This window comes from Streptopelia decaocto (genome assembly GCF_964273445.1).
Source record: "Streptopelia decaocto genome assembly, chromosome: 1".
Classification (NCBI taxonomy): domain Eukaryota; kingdom Metazoa; phylum Chordata; class Aves; order Columbiformes; family Columbidae; genus Streptopelia; species Streptopelia decaocto.
In genome coordinates, this window is record NC_138663.1 from 91,152,025 (window position 1) to 91,175,993 (window position 23,969).

At 39.9% G+C, this 23,969-nt stretch overlaps 1 protein-coding gene across 1 annotated transcript; it reads left to right on the plus strand.

Moving 5' to 3' along the window:
* Nucleotides 1–670: 670 nt before the first annotated feature.
* BTLA (B and T lymphocyte associated) lies at nucleotides 671–15,082 on the plus strand. Its single transcript, XM_082066571.1, has 6 exons — nucleotides 671–782; nucleotides 9,767–10,075; nucleotides 11,158–11,193; nucleotides 11,832–11,966; nucleotides 12,878–12,924; nucleotides 14,033–15,082. The coding sequence occupies exons 1-6, from the start codon at nucleotides 695–697 to the stop codon at nucleotides 14,372–14,374; spliced, it is 957 nt and encodes a 318-aa protein (XP_081922697.1). The 5' UTR covers nucleotides 671–694; the 3' UTR covers nucleotides 14,375–15,082.
* Nucleotides 15,083–23,969: the final 8,887 nt, after the last annotated feature.

The following is a 23,969-nucleotide window of genomic DNA, read 5'->3' on the forward strand; positions in this document are numbered from 1 at the left end:
ATGAAGAAGCTCTAAAATGTCAGAATTTTTGGGGAAGGTTCAGTTAAACAGTTCAGTGGTTGAGGAATATTTAGGGGCAAAAGGTGTCGAGGACATCCTGAAAAAGAACCCATAAAATCGAAACTGAAATTTCACAGTCTTATGTTACGAGAGTGCCAAGACTGGATAGTAGAAGCAATCATCTCTTATAACACAGATTATTGTAAATTAATCTAATGCAAATTAAGAATATTCAGATGTGTTTCTGACATCTACGAACTTGTGAATAGGACTGCACAAGTTTAAAATCCTGTTGTGCATCCTTTCTCCCTGTATCACTGCTTTTAAAATCAAAACCACAACTGCAGGAGCATCTTTAAAAAAAAGAAATCTGCAGCTGTGTTCATTACACTGTAAGGGGAGCCAGAGGTGGGTGAAAGATGTTTTGCCTTGAATTGCAGAAGAGTTCTGAGATTATATGAAATGAACAAGCAGTTCACGTTTCAACCACGCACACAGACACAAAAAGAGACAACTGTCAGATTTTTGCAGATATGTTGCTTCCCCGCCCCTTTCTGCACTGTCTTGGCAGAAGAACTAGAAAAGGGAATCAGCTCTGTCATACACCCCAGGTAAACCTAACAGGATGCAAGAGGCCATTTGAACTGCACTTTTTAAACCCGCCAGGACCTCTTCTCTCTACCATGCCCAGAGAATGAAGGCTCTTCCAGTCATGCTGATAAAAAGGATATTACTGTACATACTTCTAGCAATGCTGGCTCAGAGCAACTATCAAGTTTACGGTAAGATGTGGTCTTACAATTTAACCTGTCTGTAGTTATTAAACATTGCAGAAGGAGAATAGGAACCAAAGCAGTGCTTAGTGTACTTTGGAGATAATCTGTGTCTGATTTTATTACCACATCAGAGACTCCTATTTTGATTGAAGAGGAAGATGACAATAATTGAGAAATATTCGGTAACTGTCTAGATCAGAACTCTAGCACTTGGGGACCAAATACATCTGGCTTTGTGGCCAAAGGCTCTGCTTTTAAGGGGTTTGGCATCATTCAAGCCTCTGCTTGAAATCTGGGAATCCTACTAACTCTGAACTAAATCCCATTTGCAGTTAAGTTATCCTTACTGGTTAAGTGTACCTTCAATTATTAGTTTAACTCCACCTAATTTTCATCCTGATTTCAACCTTGCATCTCCGCAATTTTTAAATAGAGAGATTCTCCTAACTTGGACTGATGTGAGGACTACACTGTGCTCAGTATATTTCTAGTATTATTTTTATTTTATTTTGCTTAATGAGATTATTTTGTTTCAAGTTCTTCCTTGCTAGTATCATACAGGAGTCATAAGTGCTGGTTTTGAAAGGAAGGGAGTCATACAGAAAGGATAATATCTGCTGCAACGGATGCGCTCAGCTGCTGTTGGTACATTTCAGACGTATTAACTGATAAATTGATCAAAACAACCTTTTTTATAAGGCACTGACAAAATTATACAAACAAATTGGCTATGTGAAGCTTAAGTTGAAATGTATGAGTAAAGTGTGCAAATTTATTGCATCTTTTGACACATTTGTTTTTATGAATAAAACACGTTCTTAATACAGGTAAGGTTAAGCAAGCATTCAGAGTATCTGTCTGGGAAGGAAAACTCAAATATTTAGCTTAAGAGACATGAATTACCATATCAGTTAGAGGTACCTATTTCCTAATTGGGGTGTGGTCTGAGCTCGAGGAGGCTACTGAGCTGCTTTACATTTGATTTTCAAATGAATAAATTAGCGTATTTCTTAAGGAGATGTATCTAGAGCTGATAACCTCCTTCATGCCTCAAAAAGAAACACCTTCTTGTCCTCTAAGAGTTAACTACTGTTTCTGTTCACTTCATTAAGTCTGTGTGTGTTATTAGTTCCTCGCACAATCACCTCTCTGCATTGTCCAGAATAGTTCATCAATCCATGGACAAATCCTCCATACTCATCTGCCAGGCTCCTATACACTGTTTTTAAAACAGAATGTAATTTCTGTCATGTTGCTTATCACATGAATCTTGTTTACATATGTTTTATTTTACTAGGTTTTATTCTTTGATCTACATCAAAACTACTTGGGGTTCTCTGAGAACAATACTATTTCCTTCTATACACCTATATTAATACAAATACCAGAATCAAGTTTATAGGAGCATTACAGAGCAAAAAGTTTTGCAAGTCAGTCTCTACACAGCCATGATGTGGTTATTTTTTTAATGTATTTACATTTTAGATGTAAATTTCCCAAGCTTGTTTGGTTTTTGTTTTGTTTAGAAGTAAGCTGAAAACTGAAGCCAGCCTCTTTAAGCTTTGTATGTTGCAAGTCTATCCAAAATTTCCCTTGCTCCTAACAGAAACTAAGTTGACCACACAGATTTCATATTCAAAGTCAAAAACCTGCACAGTTTTTTTTAAATTAGGGAAGGAGAAGTGACCTTGTTTCTGAGAAGTCACAAGCAGGAGGACCTTCTCTCTTCTCACTCCAGTAATTTTAGTCCAGCCAGACCTTGTCTCCTCTATAGCACCAAAGAACAGGTTGTTCCCATCCAGTCTCCTGAAGAGTGGTTGTTGATGTCTGGACAGCAGACATAAACCAAAACAGGTGTTTCATCCCAACGAAAATAAAACCCAGCAAAACTCCCCTTGCTCCAGGAAGGCCCAGCCAGTAACTAAGTATGTGCACACATAGCCCACTAACGGTGGTCACGGTTCTCGGCGTTAGACCTGCTTGTGGGACAGCCTGCATGTGCTGACACTCAGCAAAGCAGAAATGTTTCACCTTCAAGCTTCAGTCATCAGAATGTTTCAGTCATCAGCATGTTTTCTGCTCTTACACAGCTTTCATCAGGGTATAATTTAAAAAAATGATGCAGTTCTCTGTCAGCTTTACAAATGCTACCATTGCCAGGAAAAACAAACAAAACACCAAAAAAACCCACCAAAACCACAAACAAACAAAACCAGAAAAATAATAAGAAACCCAGAAAATCCTTCATTGTACACCAAATGAACAGAAAAAGTACATTACTGTATCTTTAAGATGGCATGAGAAAAATTAAGTGAAAAGGACTAAAATTATATTTCTATTAGCATAATGACATTCTTTGAAAAATCCAAATTCTAATATAAATACATAAAATGAATAAACCAAAATATTGCATAATTCCAGGAAAAGCCTCCTCTGAAGTTAGGAGAAGTCTGAAAAAGGCCTATCCAGGTATCACTTAATATGTCTTCTGAAGTGCTTATCTTTCTAAATATACCTTACCTAAATTCCAGATGGGAGCATATTTTCCTTCACAGCCTGTTTCTTTGTTGTTAAAATTAACAAAGTCATGAAAATTTCAGTGTTAAATCTGAAACCCCAACAAATCAATGCACTTGGTGTAGTTTTTGTGCTATGGCCCTAGTCAGAAACTTCACAGAACACCAGACCCGAATTAAAACCATTACTAGCGCTTTGTCGTGTTCAGAGACAGATCCAAACACAGGACTCAAAACTAACTGTGGGCATTTAATTTTCATGAATAGTTGGCATTTCATACCTCAGCCATTTTCTGCCTCAGGGAATTATACATATGACTTGTATTCTATCCCAACTCTTGGTCCTTTTTTTTTTTTTTAAGGGAGGAGAGACGGAAAAACAAAGTAAAGATAAATTCTTTTGAATATGAATGCCTCAGAAATTTCAATTAATAAGTCCTGGTTTGCTGGATACCATTTATATGTCAAAGATTAGAAGGCTCAGTTTTAAAATTTTTAGCTATTATTTTTCTACAACTGGGTTGAGTTAGGTAAATGGAAAGCCATCTCTGCTAAACCTGTTTTGCTTGCATAACAGATCATGTCACGTCTATGTTCTCTAGAACATAAGAATGAGAAAAAGAAGGTTTTTTTATAAGAGAAACTATTGTTATGGGAATTTCCCTATTGTACAAGTTATGGAATACGTGTTTTCATTTGAAATCCTTATCCTGGCAGTACACTATACAGAAGATTTTCCTTCCCTGTGAGCCTGGCTCACCACAGCCTGTTCAGAAACACACTCAAGCTATCTAAAAGAAAATGAGCTTTTAGTCAAACTGCATCTTACTGAGGAGTGTACGTTTGAAGCTGATATACAAAGGTTCCCTATGTTTAAAATTCTTTCACTCTCTTGAAAACTGCGCGTTCAGATTTTCATCCATATATGTGATGCTGAAAACCTAAGAGCTCATAACAGTGTTAAAGAAATAAAGGGTAATTCAATTTATCCTGGAAAGCACATATAGAATAGAACTGGCAGATGGTGTCTCCACCTTTGACTTCTCATAAGCCACAGGAGGCAGCAGACAGAAAAGAGCTAAGATACACAGTCACAGGAAAAGTACACCAAGCCGTGTCTGTGCTCATTTATTAAGTGAAGTTTATTTCACATTTATCTTTCTAATGACAACCAATGAACAGAAAAGGTTCTTGCTCATTATCAGGCATGTTGATTTTTTTCCCCTGTTCAAAAAAAATAAATCCCTCATTCTCTAGGATATTATGGTTTATATTATTATTTAATCCCAAGTCTTCACTGATACCTATTCCTGCCAAATGGCCTTTACAAGAAACCTGTGAAAGATATTTTAAAGTTTGCCTTAAATATTTTATTCTATATTAGAAGTCCCAAGTTTTGGTGTTTTTTTTTGTTTTATTTGTTTGGTTTTTGTTTGTTGTTTTTTTTTGTTTGTTTGTTGGTTTGTTTGTTTTAAGATTTTATCCACTGTTTTTTATCCACTTAAAGTTTCTTGCCAAGTGAGGTCTGGTTTGAGAGAGAGCAAAGGTTAATTAGAGATTTCAGGGCATGTTCATTATGAATTCCCACACTTAATTACTAGAGAAAAAGGGCTGGATTATAGGAAAAGGTTTTCTCTAGCTCAGAATTGTAAGTTTTGAAGTGCAAAATAATTCAAATTAAGAATTTTCCAACGCCTGAGAAAAATGTCTAACTCTTATTCACTCATCTTTTATTGTTCTAGAAGGTCTGCCAATCGAGGGCTAATAACTCTTACCAAGGAATAGGTTTCTTCCTAGCAAAAGGTTGAAAACCTGAAGCCCAAGTCATTCAGCCATCAGTCATTAACAAGACACAGAAACACATGAGCAATTGTGATTATTTTTCTTGCTCAAATCATTGTCTTGTAACTTCTTTTAAAAATGTACATATAATTAAGGGCCACCTAAAGTCCCATTGCTTTAAGCCTCTGAAAGGAAGATCCTTTTGCAGGCTCTGAGGACAGTCTACAAATTCTCATATGCACTGAAAGGCAACCAGTAGCTTGTATGGCTCCCAGTTAGGAAGTTCAAAAGATTACTCTATTTGACTGACAGAAGAAAAATAAAACAAAACAAAACAAAACAATCAATGACAAACAAACAAATAAATAAAATGCCCACTGAATAAAATAGTGATGTTTACCTGGCATCCACAGGCTTCTTTCAAGGGATCCACAGATGATAACTAAGAAAATTAAATCAGTTTTCAGTAAGCTAAATTTCTTCCACCAGGTTTATAGCTACTTTGGAAGAAGGGAAAAAAAAGGGTATTATAAACTCGAGGAAATGGAGAACCAGGTGAAACCAAATAGTCTCAACCTCTGCGTATTTTAAGGGAAAAGAGGAAGAGGATTTGTGCACTAGGGTTAACTGACACCAGGCTGCCAAACACTTTCACCTGCACCAGCAGCCGGTGATGAAGGCCAAGAGGTGTGTGGAAACTGGTGTCACACAAATATCTATCTGGAAGTATCTCTGAGGATCAATGGGACAGGAGGGCTCTGCTGCTCAGAAATCGTGGGCAGGCAATGACCTATTGGGCTGGGTGGCAAGGGCAGTATGAGTATTACCACATGCAGTTCCCAAAGCTCAGTGGTATGTTCCATAGGTAACCCCTTGGAGAAAGCAAGGATGTTGGAGTCAGGCTCATCCAATGTGATGGAATTTTACTCCAGAAACATAATTTAACCAGACATGGCTATATTTGAATTATACTAGTAAGTGAATAATCACCACCAAAAGTGAATGATCACTACCAGAACACGAAGGAGCAAAACTGTGGCATGTGTTGGCATAGGCACTTGGGAAAAAAGGAGAAGCACTATTCAAGCTCACCTGACTGAGAGATGTACTAGCACATTTTAGTTTAACACCTCTTAAAAAGGTACTGTATGAGCAAAAAGTAATAGAAGTAATACCAACGCCAGTGAAACTGAAACAAACAAACAAACAAATAAAAACCCAGCCAAACAAAACCTCCAAACACCAGCCAACCAAAAAAACCCCACAATAAACCTCAAACCAAACCAACCAACCAACTAACAACAACAACAAACCAAAAAACAAATTGTAATCAAGTAAATGCTTCACAAGCAGTGAAATAGCTTCTTACTACTTAATTGAATGTTCATCTGAATTAATAAGGATTAGTAACCCTGTCCCAGGTGAATACTGTTGGATGCGCAAAATTTGCTCAATGCTGATCAGGTGATTTTTCCAAAAGTGACAGTGGGCAGTGATTTATACTCTGCTGTAAAAGCACCGGGTGATTCAAAATCAAGGAAAACATGACTCCCTGCATTGGAAAAAGATAGGATTGAAAGAGGTGCAACAATTTCTGTTCCTCTGCCTGGTTAATAATCTGAATGAGAGAGTGCCACTGAAGTCTGTTTTAAAACTTTGAGAGAAATTGGACTTCTGGAAAATTGTGGTTTGTTTTGCTTTGGGTTTTTCTTGTTTAGTTGTGTTTTGTTTTTCCCAAAGGAGAATTTTGGAAAAGACAAAACTGTATGATAAAATAATTAGATGAAGGACATCAGAAAGTATCTGTTCTGCAGAGACCTGCACATGCTTCATGAAATACCTGTTACATAGGATTATATCAGAAGGAAGGCTACTATCAGGGCACAACCCAAGCTTTATAGATACTTCCTCAAGTGTTATCTTCCATGACAATCGCTGCTCAAACAACTGAAACCTTTACTTTCTAATTTGAATTTTTAGTTTCTATTTTCACACTCCTGATAACCATGCGCTGCTACTGTAGTATGACCAAAATAAATATGACCCACTTATCTGAAACCAAATCATGCTTTCTTTTTATCAAGGTGGAAGAGTCTAAGTGAAAGATAAGTCATCCGTCTTCAAAACTAAAATATGTCTTTCAATAATAAAATATGTCCTATTCAGGGGAGCAGAAAAGGGATGGGATGACTGGGCAGGGTGTGCTGTCTTAGCAGCTAAATACTAGCTGTGAACAGGGCCAGGCTCTACATGCTAAAGCTGTTGCTTTTGCAATACATCTACCACATAACATAGCTTGGAATAAATAAATAAATAAATAAATAAATAAATAAATAAATAAATAAATAAATAATGTATCTTTACCATATCAAAGAATACATTTTATTATTTTATTCACATTAAATATCTTACAATAAGTTAAATGTTCTGTTAAATATATTGCTATTGCTGCCACATCCAGATGGATGATCCCTGGGAGAATGCCTCTTCCTGTACACCACACATTTATTTATAATCAGGAGCTATTATTGAGGCAATGTTGTGGCAGAAAGTAAATCACGAGCATATCTCATGTATCAGTGGAGACCGTGTAAGAAGTACCATAGTGCCTAAGACCAGTGCTCTGTCTCCGGCAGCAGCAAGAAGAAAAGCTGCTCAGGGAGAGCACATGAGCATGGCCACTTTCTGTGGTCCACTCCCCTCCTGTCCCCCCAGCAGTGAAACAGTTGCACGGGGGTTATCGGCATGTACATCTTTCCAAAGTCCTTTCAGAATCCATTTACGGACATGATGTCCACAAACTTGTCTACATGCTTACATACACTGACCGGTTAAAAGGTAAATTCAGCTATATCCTGTTTCTCTGAAAATAAGTCAGGGTCTTACATTAATATTTGCTCCAGAAGATGCTTACTTTTTTACATGTATAGCTGCCTGGACACTATTTAAATTGACTTATTTTTTTGACAGTAACTAGGGCTTATTTTTGGAGTGGGGCTTATATTTTGAGCATCCTCAAAAATTCTGAAAAATCATGCTAGGGCTTATTTTCAGGGTACATCTTATTTTCGGGGAAACAGGGTATTATCCTGACAGATGTCTATGCAGGATAGTCCTCAGGGTTGCCAGTGATTCAAACTCTGCAAGCTTCTACAGAAACCAGTTACAGTATTACTGTTTTCACAGTTAGGCAGTTTTCCAAACCATGTAATTAACCTTCTCTACTTCACTTTTAGCCCATTATTTCCCCCTATACCTAACAGAAACATGAAAAAACAGATTATTTCATTTATTCTTCCTTTATGTCTTTGCATGGTTTTATGATGTCCTTTCTTCTAATTGTTGTTTGTTTATTTGTTTGTTTGGTTGTTTTTTTAAGTGAAACAACCCCAAGATTTCAAGCTTTCCTTCATGGTCTTCTTATCATGTTCATGGTATTTGCTGGCCTCTTTCCAACTTGGAAAGACTCCAAGCATTGCTCCCCTTCTTTCTCAAAGGGCAGTGCAAAAGACTAGACAAGACCTAGGTGCACTTACAAGTCCTTACCAGAACACAAAGGCTGTTGCATATCCTCTGTATATCTTCTCAAACTGAGCCTGCCTTTTTACAAATAATTTCTGTAATTTATCTGGTAAATCTAATTGACTGCTGGTAAACTATTGACAGCTTCCTCTCTCCACTAACTAGTGAACTAATATTTTCTTAGTTTCTCTGTTGCACATAGCAGAGATATATCAGAGGCGACAATTTCTTGCAGTGCCTACAAATATTAGCCTTACAGTGAACAGCCTCTTCTTCATTATGAAGCAAGATCAGGCACGCTTGATAAGGCAAAATGAGAACAATATTAAAGATTTAGGTTTAGAGGCAGATTAGTGCCTTCTCATTTTCAGACATCCATTCTCAGTCACCTTAACGAGAGTAAACTGAAAAATCAACAGCAGCAAAGCATTAGCTCTGCTATAATGAAGGCTGTGAACACATTTATGCTCCAAACTCAGTTTTACTGAGTGCTCTACAATTCATTTATGGTGTGGACTAGTCTGAAATCTGTAGAGAAAAGGCTTGCAAACTAAAGGTCATAAATGAAAACTGTTAATCTGGCCATCCCAAGCTCTTGAATACACTATCCAGGTGTTCACAAGGACTGCTAAATCTTGTGCGTAAGAAACCCTGGCTGACGGTGGAGATGCACTGGCTGCCTGGGGGCCCAGAGCCTCCGTCCCTTGAAACAGCACCGGCTGCTGACAGACAGACAGACCCCTCTGCTCCCCACACTGCTCTTTCCTCCCCTTCCACAAATTTACAAGAATTGTGAAGTAAACAATAATCTGAAGTAAAGCTAAAAGTAAGATAAAAGAGTGTGAGAAAGACAGCACAGGAAAACTTGCAATATATATTTTATGTATTTCCTTTCTAAACTATTACACCTGTAACTTGACTGAGACATAGAAAAAGGTAAAAATTCATATCAGAGGAAGAAAGTGCATTTTAACAATCCTCCTAAAAATGAAAGAACCAATAGTCTGGACATTATCTGCTATCACTGCCTCATATAGAGACCAGATCTGCTGCAAGTAGACAAGGGAAGTCTTGAGTAATGAGAGAGAAGAAACTGTGATCAGTGTCATGGAGAGTATATAGCAGACCCTGACCACCATGATTTCTGTTATATTTTTTCTTCTCCTCCAGGATTTGATGCCACTGATTGTCCAGCTGAAATTCAAGTTAAAAGACACTCCCAGTACAAAGTTTATATTGGGAACTCTTTGATTATAGACTGTCCAGTTCATTACTGCAAGAAAAAGCCAGTCATGCAGTGGTGCAAGTTGGAGGAGGCTACATGTATCCTGGTGAAGGAGGGCAAAGCAGAATGGAAGTCCAAGATGTTTACTCTGGAGTTTCTCTCAGTTCATCAGAATGATAGTGGACTGTATCGTTGTCGAGCAATAGAGGACAACTTGCACAGTGAGAGCCATGCAATAACTGTTATTGTTGAAGGTGAGACTTCTATATTATGAAATAAGTCTTTTAAAAAAAAGGATGCCACATACAGAAAAGCTCATGCATGCTGGATGATGGCTTCTCCCAACATGCTTTACTGGTAGCGCAATTGTACCTTCTTCACGCTTCTCTCCTACCTCTTGGTAGGATAGAAATAAAAGGAAAGAATAAAACAAAACACCAAAAAAACCCCAGGAGGATGTGGAAGAGAAAAGCAAAGCTGCCAACAACCAACAGCCACTTGTGGACTATTTGATAGTAAAAAAATATCAAATGGAACAAAAAAAGATTGTGGGAGGACAGCCTGGTTATATATCACATGGACTAGACGGGATGCAAATGGTCATGTTATAGTGTGTGGGCACACAACAGTAAAGAGACAAAACAATTCAAGTGTCTTGTTGAGAATGACATCTCTTGCAACAAACAGAGAGAAACTATAATTTTGTACCCCAAGAAGTTCAAGAGCAGGAAAGATTACAAGAGCTTTAAATGATCTTAAGGGCAAGTGAGGCTTTCACATTAACTTAGGCAGTCAGAATGCCAAGTCTAGATTACGACTAGCCAGGTCTGCCCTCCTCAATGTTGTGCTGCAGGTAGAAAGTGATCCATGTGGCTGTAGTGTCCTACCGACCCCAGGCAGCTGAGTAGTAAGATTTTTCTGTTGCCAATTCCTCTCCTGCTAAGTTAATCAACTTTAAGACCTTGTTTATTGCCACAGAAAATGCTGCAACAGGGGGAACAATATCAAAATGTATGGGTGTAATGTGCTAGAAGACACAGTATGTGTCCAGCTCATGATGCAAGTTTCCTTTTAAATACGTTCTGCCGATCTATTTATTTTAATGCCAAAGAGGCCTGAAAGAGAGAATTTCTCTGTTGGCAGTGGGAGACCAACACGTCATTCCCCCTCCTTCCAAAACATCCTTTCTTCTGCTTGTTGCATTTTGTTCCCTCTTCCATCAGCAGATTGAAGAGGAGCCTTGTGAAGACTTCAGTATGTGATACAGAGAGAACACAACTGCAGTGCAAAATGTCAGGTTGCTGTTTCACTTCCCTGTCTTGTTTTTATCTTTCAGAAAAGCCTGCAAACATTATCACAATTTCACCAGAAAGTAAGTTGTAATTCTTATTTCTTCTTTAAGAGAAAGGAACTAATCTGTATTGCTACAAATTTCTGGTTAGTGTTTTGAGCAGTCAGGACAAATTTAATCTCATTGCTGAACTACAATTGCTTTCTTTCCTTTTGAACAAAATACAGTCTCTCAAAGGCCATGGTTTTTGAGGCTAGGACTATCCAGCATCCAGCATAAAAGGGGCAAAGCCAATCAAAATACCTCCTAGTAGTATACTCTACACTTCTGACGTGCTCTTTCATATCCAAGTGATATATGTCTTATACGTACAAAGCGTTAGGAATCATGTTATACCATCACCTTAACATTGCCTGACGTATGATTTTTACTCACAGTTGTTTATTGTTCACAATTACAATTGCAAAAGTATATTCGAAGTTCAGAGCGGGGCTCTAATTCTGAGCATTTATTTCCTTCTGCCAGCCTTCTGCCATGCATCATACATAAACTATACTCTCATACTTCTAGAATGTCCATGGAGATAAGGTTGTCTCATAACATACTGTGCCAAATTACAGAATGTTTAGGTACATTAAGAAGCCAGTTGCATCAGAAAGACCTAATCTTAAAGCCAGACAAATATTTCTCTATGCTAATACATGTTAATGCAATTTTAGATACCACTGGCATTTCAGAGTTCCAAGAAGCTGGAAACTACAAGATATGGCACATTATTTGTGCTTCAGCAGCTGTGGGTCTATGTTGTCCATTCATCATCATATGCATGTTCTGGTGTCTAAGGAGGTACCATGGTGAGCAGTTTTACCATCTAACCTTTGCCTACTGTGCATTTGATTCTGCTCCTTTTCACAGCTTCATGACAGTTGCGTTCAAAGCTCTATGTAAATCCCCTAATAATTACCCCAACTGATTGCTGAGGCGTCCTTGTTGAGTGTGTCAGTTAGGAGATTGAATCTTTAAGAATTTACTTTGCCCCATGTATTCCTCCCTTCCAGAGACAGAAGGATAGGAGTAAAGTAAGAACAAATAAAAAATTCAGACTTTATAATAGCTGGATATTTTTCTCCTGTTTTGCAAATAATCAAACTAGAAATAAGCAGGTGTTTTAGCCTTGCAAATGCAGTCAAGCCCTATCAAGTTACATTTTATATTCCTAGTTTTCCCTCTAAATTATCAAATAATTACAGTACTAATCTCTCCTACTTTGCGTCAGCTCTTACACAGCTGCTATGTCCTAAATCAAGAGTGGCACTTGGAGTCCCCCATATCTTAATCTAAGTGATCTTGCATTTGTCTATTACAATCCTATGGATTTTTTTTAATTAAAAAAAAAAAGCATTATTTCATCTTCCAATAAAATTGAACATGTTTGCTCAAAAGATGTGTTCAGGATTTTCCATGCCTTTTTCTCCCCGCTCAGTTCACTGAACACAGATAAAACTGGCCACAAGTACAGTAGAAATTTTTTTGCTCCTATTCAGAGGAGCTCTGCGGAACACAGAACCTCATGCTATAAATATGTCATTCTCTGATGGTTAGCTTTTGTCAGAATAGCCATACCCAAATCCAGTTTGGAAATAGATTTTCATTCTTTGAAGTCCACTCAACAAGGCAAGGACTCCTGTATTAATTAATACTCCCTCCATAAGCAGAAAGGCATCTTCTCTATGCTGATTTATTGAACTTTTTTTTTTTTCCCCAGCAAAGAAAAAAAGAACTCCATTAACTCAACAGAGACAAGTGAGCCTGGTATGTTTAAATTTTTCCATCATCAAAACCTAACCATGTCCTGCATAACCACACACTGAGAACAAGTCTTTGTGTGGTACAATATATGGCATAGGATCAGAGACAGATTTATTGACCATCTTAGTGCCTGGACCAGGGTTGACTGGTGTGAGATATCATCATGGCTGAGCTGAGGGAAGGAACTAAGGGTCTTAGCCACTAATGTAATTTAGGTATTTAAATTCCTGTTAAAACATTAATTTGCAAGTATCATTGCAGTAAGAGTTTAGTCACCTAAAGCAACTCTGTTGATCTGGTTCAGACTGTCTGTGTAAGTCAAAAAATGACGCACATAGCAAGGAAAATGATCGAAAAGATAGACTTTCATATGCGGCTAGCATGAATTCACACAGGTCTTGCAGTCAGTTCCAGAGAAATTAGGTGAGCAGAAAGCAGAAGGCAAAAGAGGTGACTGGAACTGACAGCTGTCAATCACAGGGGTAGTGTTGGCAGGTATCAAAGGGCACCAAACAGGTTGCAGAGCTCTCAAAGGGCGACTTGGGGGAAAGAAAATTAAAAGCAGTATATTCTAAGTGGCTAGAAAAGTGGATGTCAAAAGAGGACTTCATTAGGGAGAGATGAATTTATAGAGGAATTTGCAGATTTTGGAGAAGGAGAAAGATTTACCTCGAAAAAATAAGACAAAGAGGATAAGAAGCAAGTGATCAGGAAACAGAAGAACAGGGGCAATGAAGAAAAGCTGTTCTGGCGTTTGGAAGTAGAAATAAGGAAGATTTCATAAACTGAGAAGGGAAAGCCTTGAATGAGTGGCAGAGAAGAGTTCTCTCAAAGCGATGTATCAGTTTTGCCTGACGTTGGCATCTTGCAAGAAAAGACATGAGAGCTTAGGAAGGGAAATGGAATGAGGCAGGACATATAAGAATGATTTCTAATTTTATTTCAACGATCAACATAAAACCTGGTGGCCAGGTAAATCCAGTTCAAAAGTGTTCAAAAGCACTTTTAAGGGGTTAAAGTAGCTTGAACAAAATCCTACATCTCTTATTTAGCAGGAGAACAGGCAACAATCAGAAATGCACAGAGCTGTACCCTGTTCTGTTTTCTGCAGGTCAGAAGTCCAGCAGCTACTCCATCCCATGCTGCTGGGACAACTGAAGCTTCAGAAGAAAGCTCCTCACTTTGCTATTGCTCCATGGCAAGCCCACTGCAGGCCTTGCACAGCAACACAATTTATGACAACGATGTCCCTCCCTGGAATGTTCAGAGGACAGTGCCTGGTGCACCTCACAATGATCCTGTTATTCCTTCCATCCCAGTTTTACCTGAAAACCTGGATGTCCTCACATATGCTTCAATAAATCATTCTGCTTCTGCAGAAAGATGCCAGAGAAGGGAACCAACTGTAGTAAATGAACTTACAGAATATGCCTCCATTAATGTAAATAAATAAATAAATGTGGCAAGGGCTTCTCCAGACAACCATTTTGCATGCACTCCCAGTTCTAGCTTCCCTCCAGGATGGTGTTCCTTTCTCTTTTGAGAAAACTTCCCTTTTGTTAAGAAGAACCTATGGAAGCTCCCCTGCAACATCAGAATTCAAAATACATCCTGTGTTGATGGGTGGGTATTTGCACTGTGTGTTTGTCTCTTAAATGGGGGAATAAGCAAACAAACAAACAAACAAACAATGTGTTTTCTTATTTTTCCTTTTTTTTTTTTCAGGGTTCTGCTTCTACTCTGATTTGGTTACAGTTTGAATATAGACAAAGGGGAGAAGGGGAAGGTTTTCCTAGGATATACATGTAAAATGAATCAATGAGGAAGATGATACTGGGTCAGGTTAATTTCTTCCAAGTAAAAGCTAAGAGTGCCTGTGGGAGCATTTTTCTCAGAGTTTCTAAAAACGTCCTTCTAAGTATTCAATTTTTCATTCCAGTTTATCTCTGTGCAAAGTTATGTGAGCACCATGAATGTCTAAAGCTATTATTAAGCAAAATCAGGTGAATGCTTGTGTATCTGTGTGTTTGTTTTTTGTGGAAAGCAGGAAAGGCAGAGATGGTTGTTTTCTGTTGACAAAGAATTCTCACAAATGTGTGAGAAAATACGGAAATATAGTGCACCGTGTTTTTCTCTTGGTGGGATGGTTGGTTAGCGAAGTTATTGCATACCGCTTTTGTCCATGATGATTCAATGGAAATAACAAATGATCAGCAGTGACTGACTCCAGTCAAAATAAAAATATTTTGTTCAAAAATAAATGTGTATAACAGTGTCATACTAAGTTATTTTCTGGTTTTGTTATTGCTTTGTATAATTTTTGTTTTGTTTTAATATGTAAATTATCAAGCCAGTAAATAATTAATAATCTTCATTAAAAAAATAATAGAAAACTCTCTTCCAGAAAAATTCAGTTTGCTCTTTTTGTTTTAGTGGTCCAGTCCTTGTATAGCTAGAGACTAATTATTTCAGGTGAAGGACTGGGAAACTTGGAGGAAGTTAGGCATGAACAGGCCCAGAAATAGACCTTTAGTAGCATTTATTGCTCAGCTGATCAAGGTATAATTATTTTCATAGACTACAAGTAGCTTTCAGAATATGAAAAAGAAGGTTTCTCTGAAACAGATTCTACCTCAGTGATCTTAAACTAAAAAAACAAGGACAGACATTCAAGGGAGAGCTTGCATGGATTTGAACAAAAGGCATGAAACTTCTTTAATTGCTTTCCATGATCTGGATACAGACATTGCAGGCAGAAGGGAAAGAGTAAAATGTACATCATTCCACAGAGCAAGTACACGTGAAACAATATGGTTCTCAAAGATGCTTTTCAACACTCTGTCCATACCATGGTACATATAGTGAAGAGTCCAAAGACCCTCAGGAAGGAGAAGAGGGGTACTGGGGACAGGCAGGTTACCTGCTTGAGTTTCCAACCAGCCATGCTGTACATTCATCTAGGCACGTGCAGCTTTCCCTCTGTCATCCCAGTGAGCTGAAAGCACCAGCAGGTCTGTTCAGAGCAGCCTCAGAATGACGACTGGCATCTGGGACCTAGAATGAGACCAAACACACATGCAAGAAGTATTGCACCATCAAGAGATACCCATACAGCAAAGCTGAACCTTGGCTTAGCAAGGTCCCCAGAGAGCCAGGTTTGCTTTGGAAGATGAAATTTTTGTAGATAAACAGGAAGTACCTCACCACCTTACCATCAAACATGCTAGTGTAGAAAGCAAAGCACAGGAGCCTGCAGTACGTGCATTTTTTAAGTGAACAAATTGAAAGACTGTGCCTTTTGAAGCAGAGAAACAAAAGGCTCTGACTGAAACCATCTGCCTCTTAAGGTGCAGATAATCCATTCCGATAAAGTATAGCATCACTCAGTTTTCACAGCCTTTTGAAAGAAAGGAAAAAACATCTTATTTCCACTGTCCACTGGCTGTAAAACTGCCAGTGAACAGAAGAACTGTACTATGTCACCTAAAGTGCTACATATTCATCTCAGTCACCTCTCAATAACTTAATGTCACATTTGAGACATCACACCCAAAGATGGTTGTGTGGTAAGACTCAGTGGGTGGCCTCCAGATTTCACAGAGTAGCATCCTACTAGAGGGACAGGACACTGGTAGGAGCAGAGCAGTCTCATGATTCACCCTGTGTGATCAGCACCCTACTGAAAGAAGCTAAGTCTGGCTTAAACCATGCAGTGAAACCACACAATCACAACAGTGCACTAAAGGAAACAAATAGGTTCAGGACCCATTCCACGGGAGATGTATAGCACTTGTGTAGCCTCCCTAAGACATGGTCTGAGGGCCTCAAACCTGTCACATAATTTTCCTCTTCTTCCCTTTGCTATTTTTGCACCAGATATGCTGTACAGGTATAGTCACACAGGAAGCCCAAAGAACAGAAACAAAGCTATACAGCTCTCAGTGAAACCCACAAACCCACATAGAAGGAAAATAGCAAAGTCTGTGGAGCTGAAGGTCTGTTAATACCAGCAAAACAACATTATTGCTCTTCATTGCAATCTCTTCTTGCAAGAGAGTGACATGTAACTGGTTACTCCCTCCCAAGCAACCCACACAGCACACAAGCCTTTTAGAAGATTAGATGGGATGAGTGGGCTCTTAGACAGTAAAACATATCAACCAACCTAGTTTCACTTGATCCTGTGATTTCCCCTCTTCTCTCCGGACCCCTATTTTAGCTTGTAAGGCTCACAGACAGTGAGGAGAACACAGAAGCAAGTGCCACAGCTAAAAGTACATGAGAAGAGGAGATTGCACCTCCAAAAAAAAAGGTGTTGTCTTACATTGCTAAGTTTCCTGCTGCTTTCCCCCTAAGGGAGTAGCCAGGGCTGTAAATTGTTGAGTGCCCTCAAAATGCAAAGAAATAGGATGTACAGTGTCTGTTCCTCGATTCACCTGAGCCGCCCCACCTAGGTCCTGCTGCACCTGCATTACCTGCATTGTTAAAGCACTGGACTCAGAAGGAAAAAGGGGCAGCACAGACAGATGGAAACATAGGATAGTTTGGGACTCAGCAGCCAAGCTCCACACCAAAGCCTTGCTCCCTGCACCCCAGCCGTCCCTTGTGCTGCCAGCTTCGATCTTTCCAAAGTCCAGGAAAGTGGTACCATTCCCTGGGTTTCCCTACATCCCATATCCTCAGGAGGGGACAGAGGATGCAAGCCCAAAGCCAAACCCTGGACCAGACCACAGCACCAGCCCGGGGGCACAGGCAGGCTGAGGGAAGAGGCAAACATCCATTTCCCTGACTGGGCTGTTCCCCATTCTGCTCCTTGCACAGGGTTCCTCCTTCTGTGGTCTCCAAGGCCCTGCTTCCCTATCCCATTTCATATCAACAAATGTCAGCCCAGGCAAATGGGAACCAGAGACAGGAACAGATACATAGACTGTCTGGCCAGGGAAGAGAGAGGAGCGGATTTTAGAAGGAGACAGAGAGCAGGAGAGGGAAGCCTGAAAGAGTACCCAGAGAAGGATCCCCAAGAAAGACCACCAGAGCCTAGAAGACAGCAGAGCTAGCCACAAAGCTTGAGACGAAAACAATCCCATGTCCCTCAATACAGAGAAAGTGAAGAAATCTCATTTTTCTCTAAGTTTTAAGTGGCAACTACTATTTTCCATTTAAAAAGCCTACACTGGGCCAGGCCTGCTAATACGCAATTTCTGCTCTCTCAATGAAACGGAAAGTGCCCAAGAACAACATACGCCCACATTTCCATCCGCACAGGTCAATGGCATATGCCAGCCATATGAATCAACTGCGCTCGTATTCTCTCAGTTTCACATAGGTGATCTTACCGTACCTTTTACATTCCTAACCATGTCAATTACATACATAGCCTGAACTCAAATTTCAAACTCCTGATCTCCTTTCTGCCTTCTTGTATGTACATACACACCTGTGGGGTCCCATGGATAGAACACCACTACGATATAACTAAAGCAACAGGGGATAATCAGTATTGGAAACGCTGTTAAGAGGCTGAGCTGCTAACTGTTGTGAATCTTGGCCTGTGAGACAGAGGAGTTCATGTTATAATGGACTTGTATAATTAGTTATGCATCGTGTATAATTTATTTTAGTCAGGAGACATGCTCAATCAGCTCAAGTTTAGAGTAAAATATATGCATGTAATAAGATGTAACAAAACTGAGAACACAGGAGTGATAATTTTGCAAAATTGATGAGTAAAATTTCACTGGCTTAAAGCTAGCAATATAGCAGCTGCATTTGCATCCAAGTGGTATTTATTCTCAGGTAAACCAAATTGAATTATCTTTTCAGATGAGATTTTCTAAATGAGCTACTGCATATGCATCACTTTTTAGTTATTGCACATCTGCACATGGCATTACCAAGACACCACTCAACAGCAGGGCTGTGGTGTTTGCTGCAGCTCCACCACCTCTGCTGCTGAGACACAAACCTGTCATCTGGCAGTGAATCATACACACTCAACTTTCACCCTGTGGCTTTGTAAAGGGGAATAGCATTCAGAGGAAGGCATGTTCGACAAACACACTACTGGTGCAGGAAAATGAACTTGACGATACTGCGGTTAGAAACCAACAGTAACTAACAGACAATCTGTCCAGTCCATCCCAGCAAGAAGTGCACTGGAACTCAACGCTTCCTAAACTCATACTGCCTTGGCTAATAAGGATCTCTTAAACCTACTAATAACCATCTATGTTTTCCCCTCTTAAATTGTGGCTAGTAATATTTTCTGTGGACAAGTTGCCTCTCAGTTGCGGCAGTGTCTGGAAAAAGGCACACTTACTGCATACACAGCATTTCTGCACATAGCCAGATGCACCAACATGTGTCTGTTGGCTGAGACCTGAAACCATGACCACAACTCTTCAGGTCTCAGCACCATTTGCTTTCTGGTCACAAAGAGCGAGTTTTTCACCCAACACAAAGGGATTCAGCATTGTCAAAATCTACAGAACTACTTCACCTCACAGTAGCTGTTCAGTAGGTATTCAAGTTTTACAGACAATAGTTCTTCAAACAGAGCTCAAAGTAGTCCATAAAATCACTACTCACAGATTTCTAGCTGCAGCCTCAGGGGTTTAAAGGTTTACATTTATTTTCTCTCATGTGACCTGTTATAAAACAAAGTCTGCCCCAGTAAAAGAGATGGGAATGTTGACTTTTAGTGTGCATTAAGAAACTTGCCTACTTTCTAGCATTTCTGGATTATGGAAAGGATGGAGAAGTAGGAGAGGCTTCTGCTAAATTTCTTTCTACCTTTTTAAAGTTGTTAAAACCCAAACCTAAACTTCACATCAGTGATTTAGCCTCATTATGCTACATTTTCACAAATTCTACAGAGAGGTCCAGAACATTTGGGAAATGTAATTTCAATTGCATTTACTAAAAATGAATTGAATAATAACTTGCAGCTCCCTTTGTCCATGCCTTAGTCATTGACTGTTGTGATATTCTGGAAGAAGTGGTAGCTTCAGTAGACCCTTTATATTCTCAAGAAAGTCATATTTAAAAGGTTAATTACAATGGCAACCTCTGCCATGGTAGGAAAGCAAGACACAAAAACTGACCTTATGTAATTTGTTGTTACAATATCAGTACCAGCTTCCCAGCTGAGAACTTCACAGATGCACATGATGGTTGATTACCTCACTCAGAGGCTGAAAACACCTGTGATCTGTCATCTTGCTCCTCCAAAGTCTGAGATTTTACTAAAACAGTAGTCTCACATTGTAAGTAAGTGATGGGAAGTAATAAGTGTGCTTTGATTTTGGACACCAACTTGTCATAATGAAACAAGGGTTGAGCGGAAATGGCTTTCAATACCCATACAAGGCTTTAATCTTCCAGTGTGGTTTCTTCTCCTTCTTGGAGGGGCTGCAGAGCTCAAAGCCTACAAAAGAGAAATTAAAAACAAACCAGAGACAAATCAGAAGTCTTCAAGTACTCTGGCTGACCTCAAATTATGGGAGTGGGTGCCAGGAGGCAAGCTCAGAGTATAAGTGAACCAAACAAGAGCAAAAACTCTTTCCAGGATCCTGGAGAACCCCAGGGGCGTAGCCCATGCTGAAGCGTAGATTTCCACTGAGATGTGAAAGCTGACAAATGCTCAGAGAAAGATTTTAACTGGATGAGATAGATGTACAAGGCCAAATTTTCTCATCTTCTAAAGGTTTTCAGCACCTTCCTGTTGACAAGAGGATATCTGGTATCAGAATCAGCACTGCAATATCTGTCACCTGCGCAGAAGGCCCTGGGAACTTTTTTCCCTAGCGAAAAAGGGAAGAAACGTAAGTCATCCCTAAAGTTGGCTTTGTAACAGATTTCTCAACATGTTCTGCAAAAATGCACCCATTTCACATCTAGGAAATGCGAGTGCTAACTGCTCAGAAATCAGATGATTTCTGGCTCTCAGTTCCAATAATGAAATGGAACTGCCTTCCTGAAAGTCCAAGCACAATTTTTTTGGCTAAAAATGACGCATCTGCTTTTGGTAAAACCATCTAGGGCTATGCTAAAGATCACAGTAGATCTCATTTGGATGGGCCATTCTGGCCACCCCTTTGTCTATCCTGCACTTTAACTAAGGTCAACTTTGAAGGTACGCTAGGCTGCTCAGGGCTGGGTGCTTTTCAACACTCCACCTATCCTATCTGTACAATGAGTGAAATTACACTACGATTGCAGAGCAAAAGGCTACAGAAAGAAGGCTGGGAAGGACACTGCGATCCAGGACAAGATCACAATACCAAAGCCATCCCCAATAGCTCTTTCTCTAACTTGTTTCTAAAGACCTTTAGTGATGTTCTTGTTCTCTCAAGACCATCTATTCCAGCATCTTATAATCACTGCCAATAGAGGTTTTCATTTAGAACAACTTAAAGCCATTACTTCTTTTTCTCTTTGAAGCAGAGGAAGAGAACATTTATTCTTATCTTCTTTACAGGTTTGCATTTGTGTATTTGAAGACATCACATCTCACAGTAGACTAAATGACCCTAAGTCTTTCAACGCTTCCTCAGACTAGCAGTCTTACTGTTGTTCTTTCTGCTTTCTCAAACTGGTTGACTTCTTTATTGAAGCACAATACCTAAAAAATCAGACTCGCTACCTTTTAAAATCATATTTCTCTGAATCAGTAAATGCAGTACTCAAATAATTCCTTAGTTGCTTTACAAGGGAGATGAAAATCAAGCAATACCTTGTGCTAGACAAAAGATTGTGAATTTATAGATCTGGAAACACCATTCCTGCTCCAGAAAACAGACAGGTACTACATATTAAGCTTTCACAATATAATTATTACGAAAACAACCTTAAGGCCATAATGTCAAGGGAAGCGTGGCTTGTGAAAACTCTTTATACAGCTGAAATGAATTTTCAAATTACATGCATTTATTTTGCCAGGAGTTGTGATAGTCCTGAGTCTGGACATACCTGCCAACACCTACTGCAAAGACTGTGGGAAGAGGAGCTAAGAATGTAACTTATTCCTTTCTTCCCTTGCAAACACATCATAGTATCCTTTTACCTTAGAAACCACATAAACGCATACTGATTAGGCCAAATATATAGCCGAGCTCTTTTGGTGATGAGTTTGCATGTGAATAGCTCAGCCTGCTGCTCTGTAGTTGGGGACCACAAGAATTCCTTGCAAACCCCATCCCAGACAAAAGTGTCACGAGCTTCGACATCTCATTTGCAAGGGATGGGGCCTGAAAACAGACCAGAAAGAGAAGTCAGCTTAGAGCTTTTGAAAACTTAGACAAAAATCTGTAAAAGCTATCTGGCAAACAAGCTCCCAGATATACAGGGTGAGCATCCTCTACCACAGAAGCATATAGTCAGGAGAGGGTCATGCATGCTGGAGAAGCCGCGCTGCCTAGCTGGATACTGCAGCAGCCACAGCCACCACATAGGTGAGAAGGAGATGGCTCTTGTCCCCTTGGTCCAAAAGGATCACCATCAGCAGAAAGAGCACGACTCTTCCACAGAGGGGTAAGGAGCATGTCATCTAACCCCTCCAGACCCCAGCCAAGAAGCCTTCATTCTGGCCATGATCTCCTCTCTGTGTCCCAGAGGGTACGTTAATCACCTATGGTTTGAACAGCTAGGTAGCTGACCCTATTTGTAGGCTGGTGTCACACCCCTGTCCCAGGGAGGTGCCCAGTGCCTAGGGGTGGGGCTGCCCCCGCTGTGTTCCCTGGCTGCCCAACTCCTGGATGGGAAATGGGACAGGTCCTGGCTGCCAGCCCCTGCCCTGCTGCTCCAGGGAGCCCCCTGCCCAGGCAAGGAAATCACCTGCCAGCCCACTCCACTGCTGTGAGAAACATTCTGATTCCTCTGGGGTGAGGGAAGGGTATAAATAAAAAAGACAAAACAATTGCCTGTTTTCACTTCATCTTCTTACTGTAAAGAGTAAGGTGGAAAGTACCAGACTTGTAAAGTACACTGTTATCTTTCATTTTCTACATGGGTGGAAATTTTGGACGAATATGTCGAAGCATCCTACTTCCTCTGGGAACTGTTTTTACTAAAACCTCTGATAATCTGAATTTTCTTGCACAAACAATACCCTGAAGGTTAGATCTGGTCAGGATTACTTTCTGTATATAAAGTATGTAATGAGTCACAGTCACTGCTGCCTGTGTAAAACCCTGAATGCAACTCAACATCCTTCCAGGGAAAAAATAATACACCTGAAATCTATTCAATGCACCAAAAGCGTACACAGAGAACAAGTTGTAGAGTTTCCACGAGTGGGTAAATATGAATGACATAAGTTACAGATCAACCCACTCACTTGCATTTCCAAATGTTTCCTTTTATAATAAACATTGACATCTGAGTTCACCACCATCCTAATCTAACAGTTATTCCCAAATAGTTAAGTGAGGGTAAAGTCTCACAAAAAAAAAGTGGATGATACTGAGGGAATACATGTTAAATATCAAGGAAGGCCTCAGGGGGGGTTGCCTACATAAGGGATTTTTTCCCAGTGTTTGCCAGTATTCTACCTGCCTGTTGCTATGAGAGAATGGCTGGTAGCAATGCTGGGAGCACATCTGTGGCCAGACTGACCACATCTGGGTGCTCATGCCTGGAGGATGCTGCTCCATGCAGCCCAGTAACACCAAGGACTAAAAAAACTGTGCTGTGATACCATCATCCTCCACTTCAGTGCTGGCAAAACCTTAGCTTAGTTATTCAGCAATCACCACAGCTAAAATTTTGGAGCTCTTTCCAACCTAGACAAGATCTGAATGAACAACCAAAACCTCTGCCGCCTGGCCATCTTCTGAAGAGAAGAGACAAAAGAGGGTGTGGGCAGCAGAAGGGAGGATGCAGGAGAGCTACGCTTGCTTGGCTCTGCAGGGGCAGAACGTTCCCGCCTCGCACTGTTCTCTCCCCTGGGTGTACAGCATCCTCCCTCTCTTCTGATCATGCTCTTAACACCGTAAGATGTTGGGCTGAAGACTACTGTTTTGGTAGACCACTAGATGGCAGGAAAAGGC

Coding starts and splice junctions, on each gene's coding strand:
- BTLA (XM_082066571.1), top strand. CDS start 695: ATGAAGGCTCTTCCAGTCATGCTGATAAAAAGGATATTACTGTACATA. Junction 11,194..11,831: donor TATCACAATTTCACCAGAAA/GTAAGTTGTAAT, acceptor ATGCAATTTTAG/ATACCACTGGCATTTCAGAG. Junction 11,967..12,877: donor GTGTCTAAGGAGGTACCATG/GTGAGCAGTTTT, acceptor TTTTTTCCCCAG/CAAAGAAAAAAAGAACTCCA.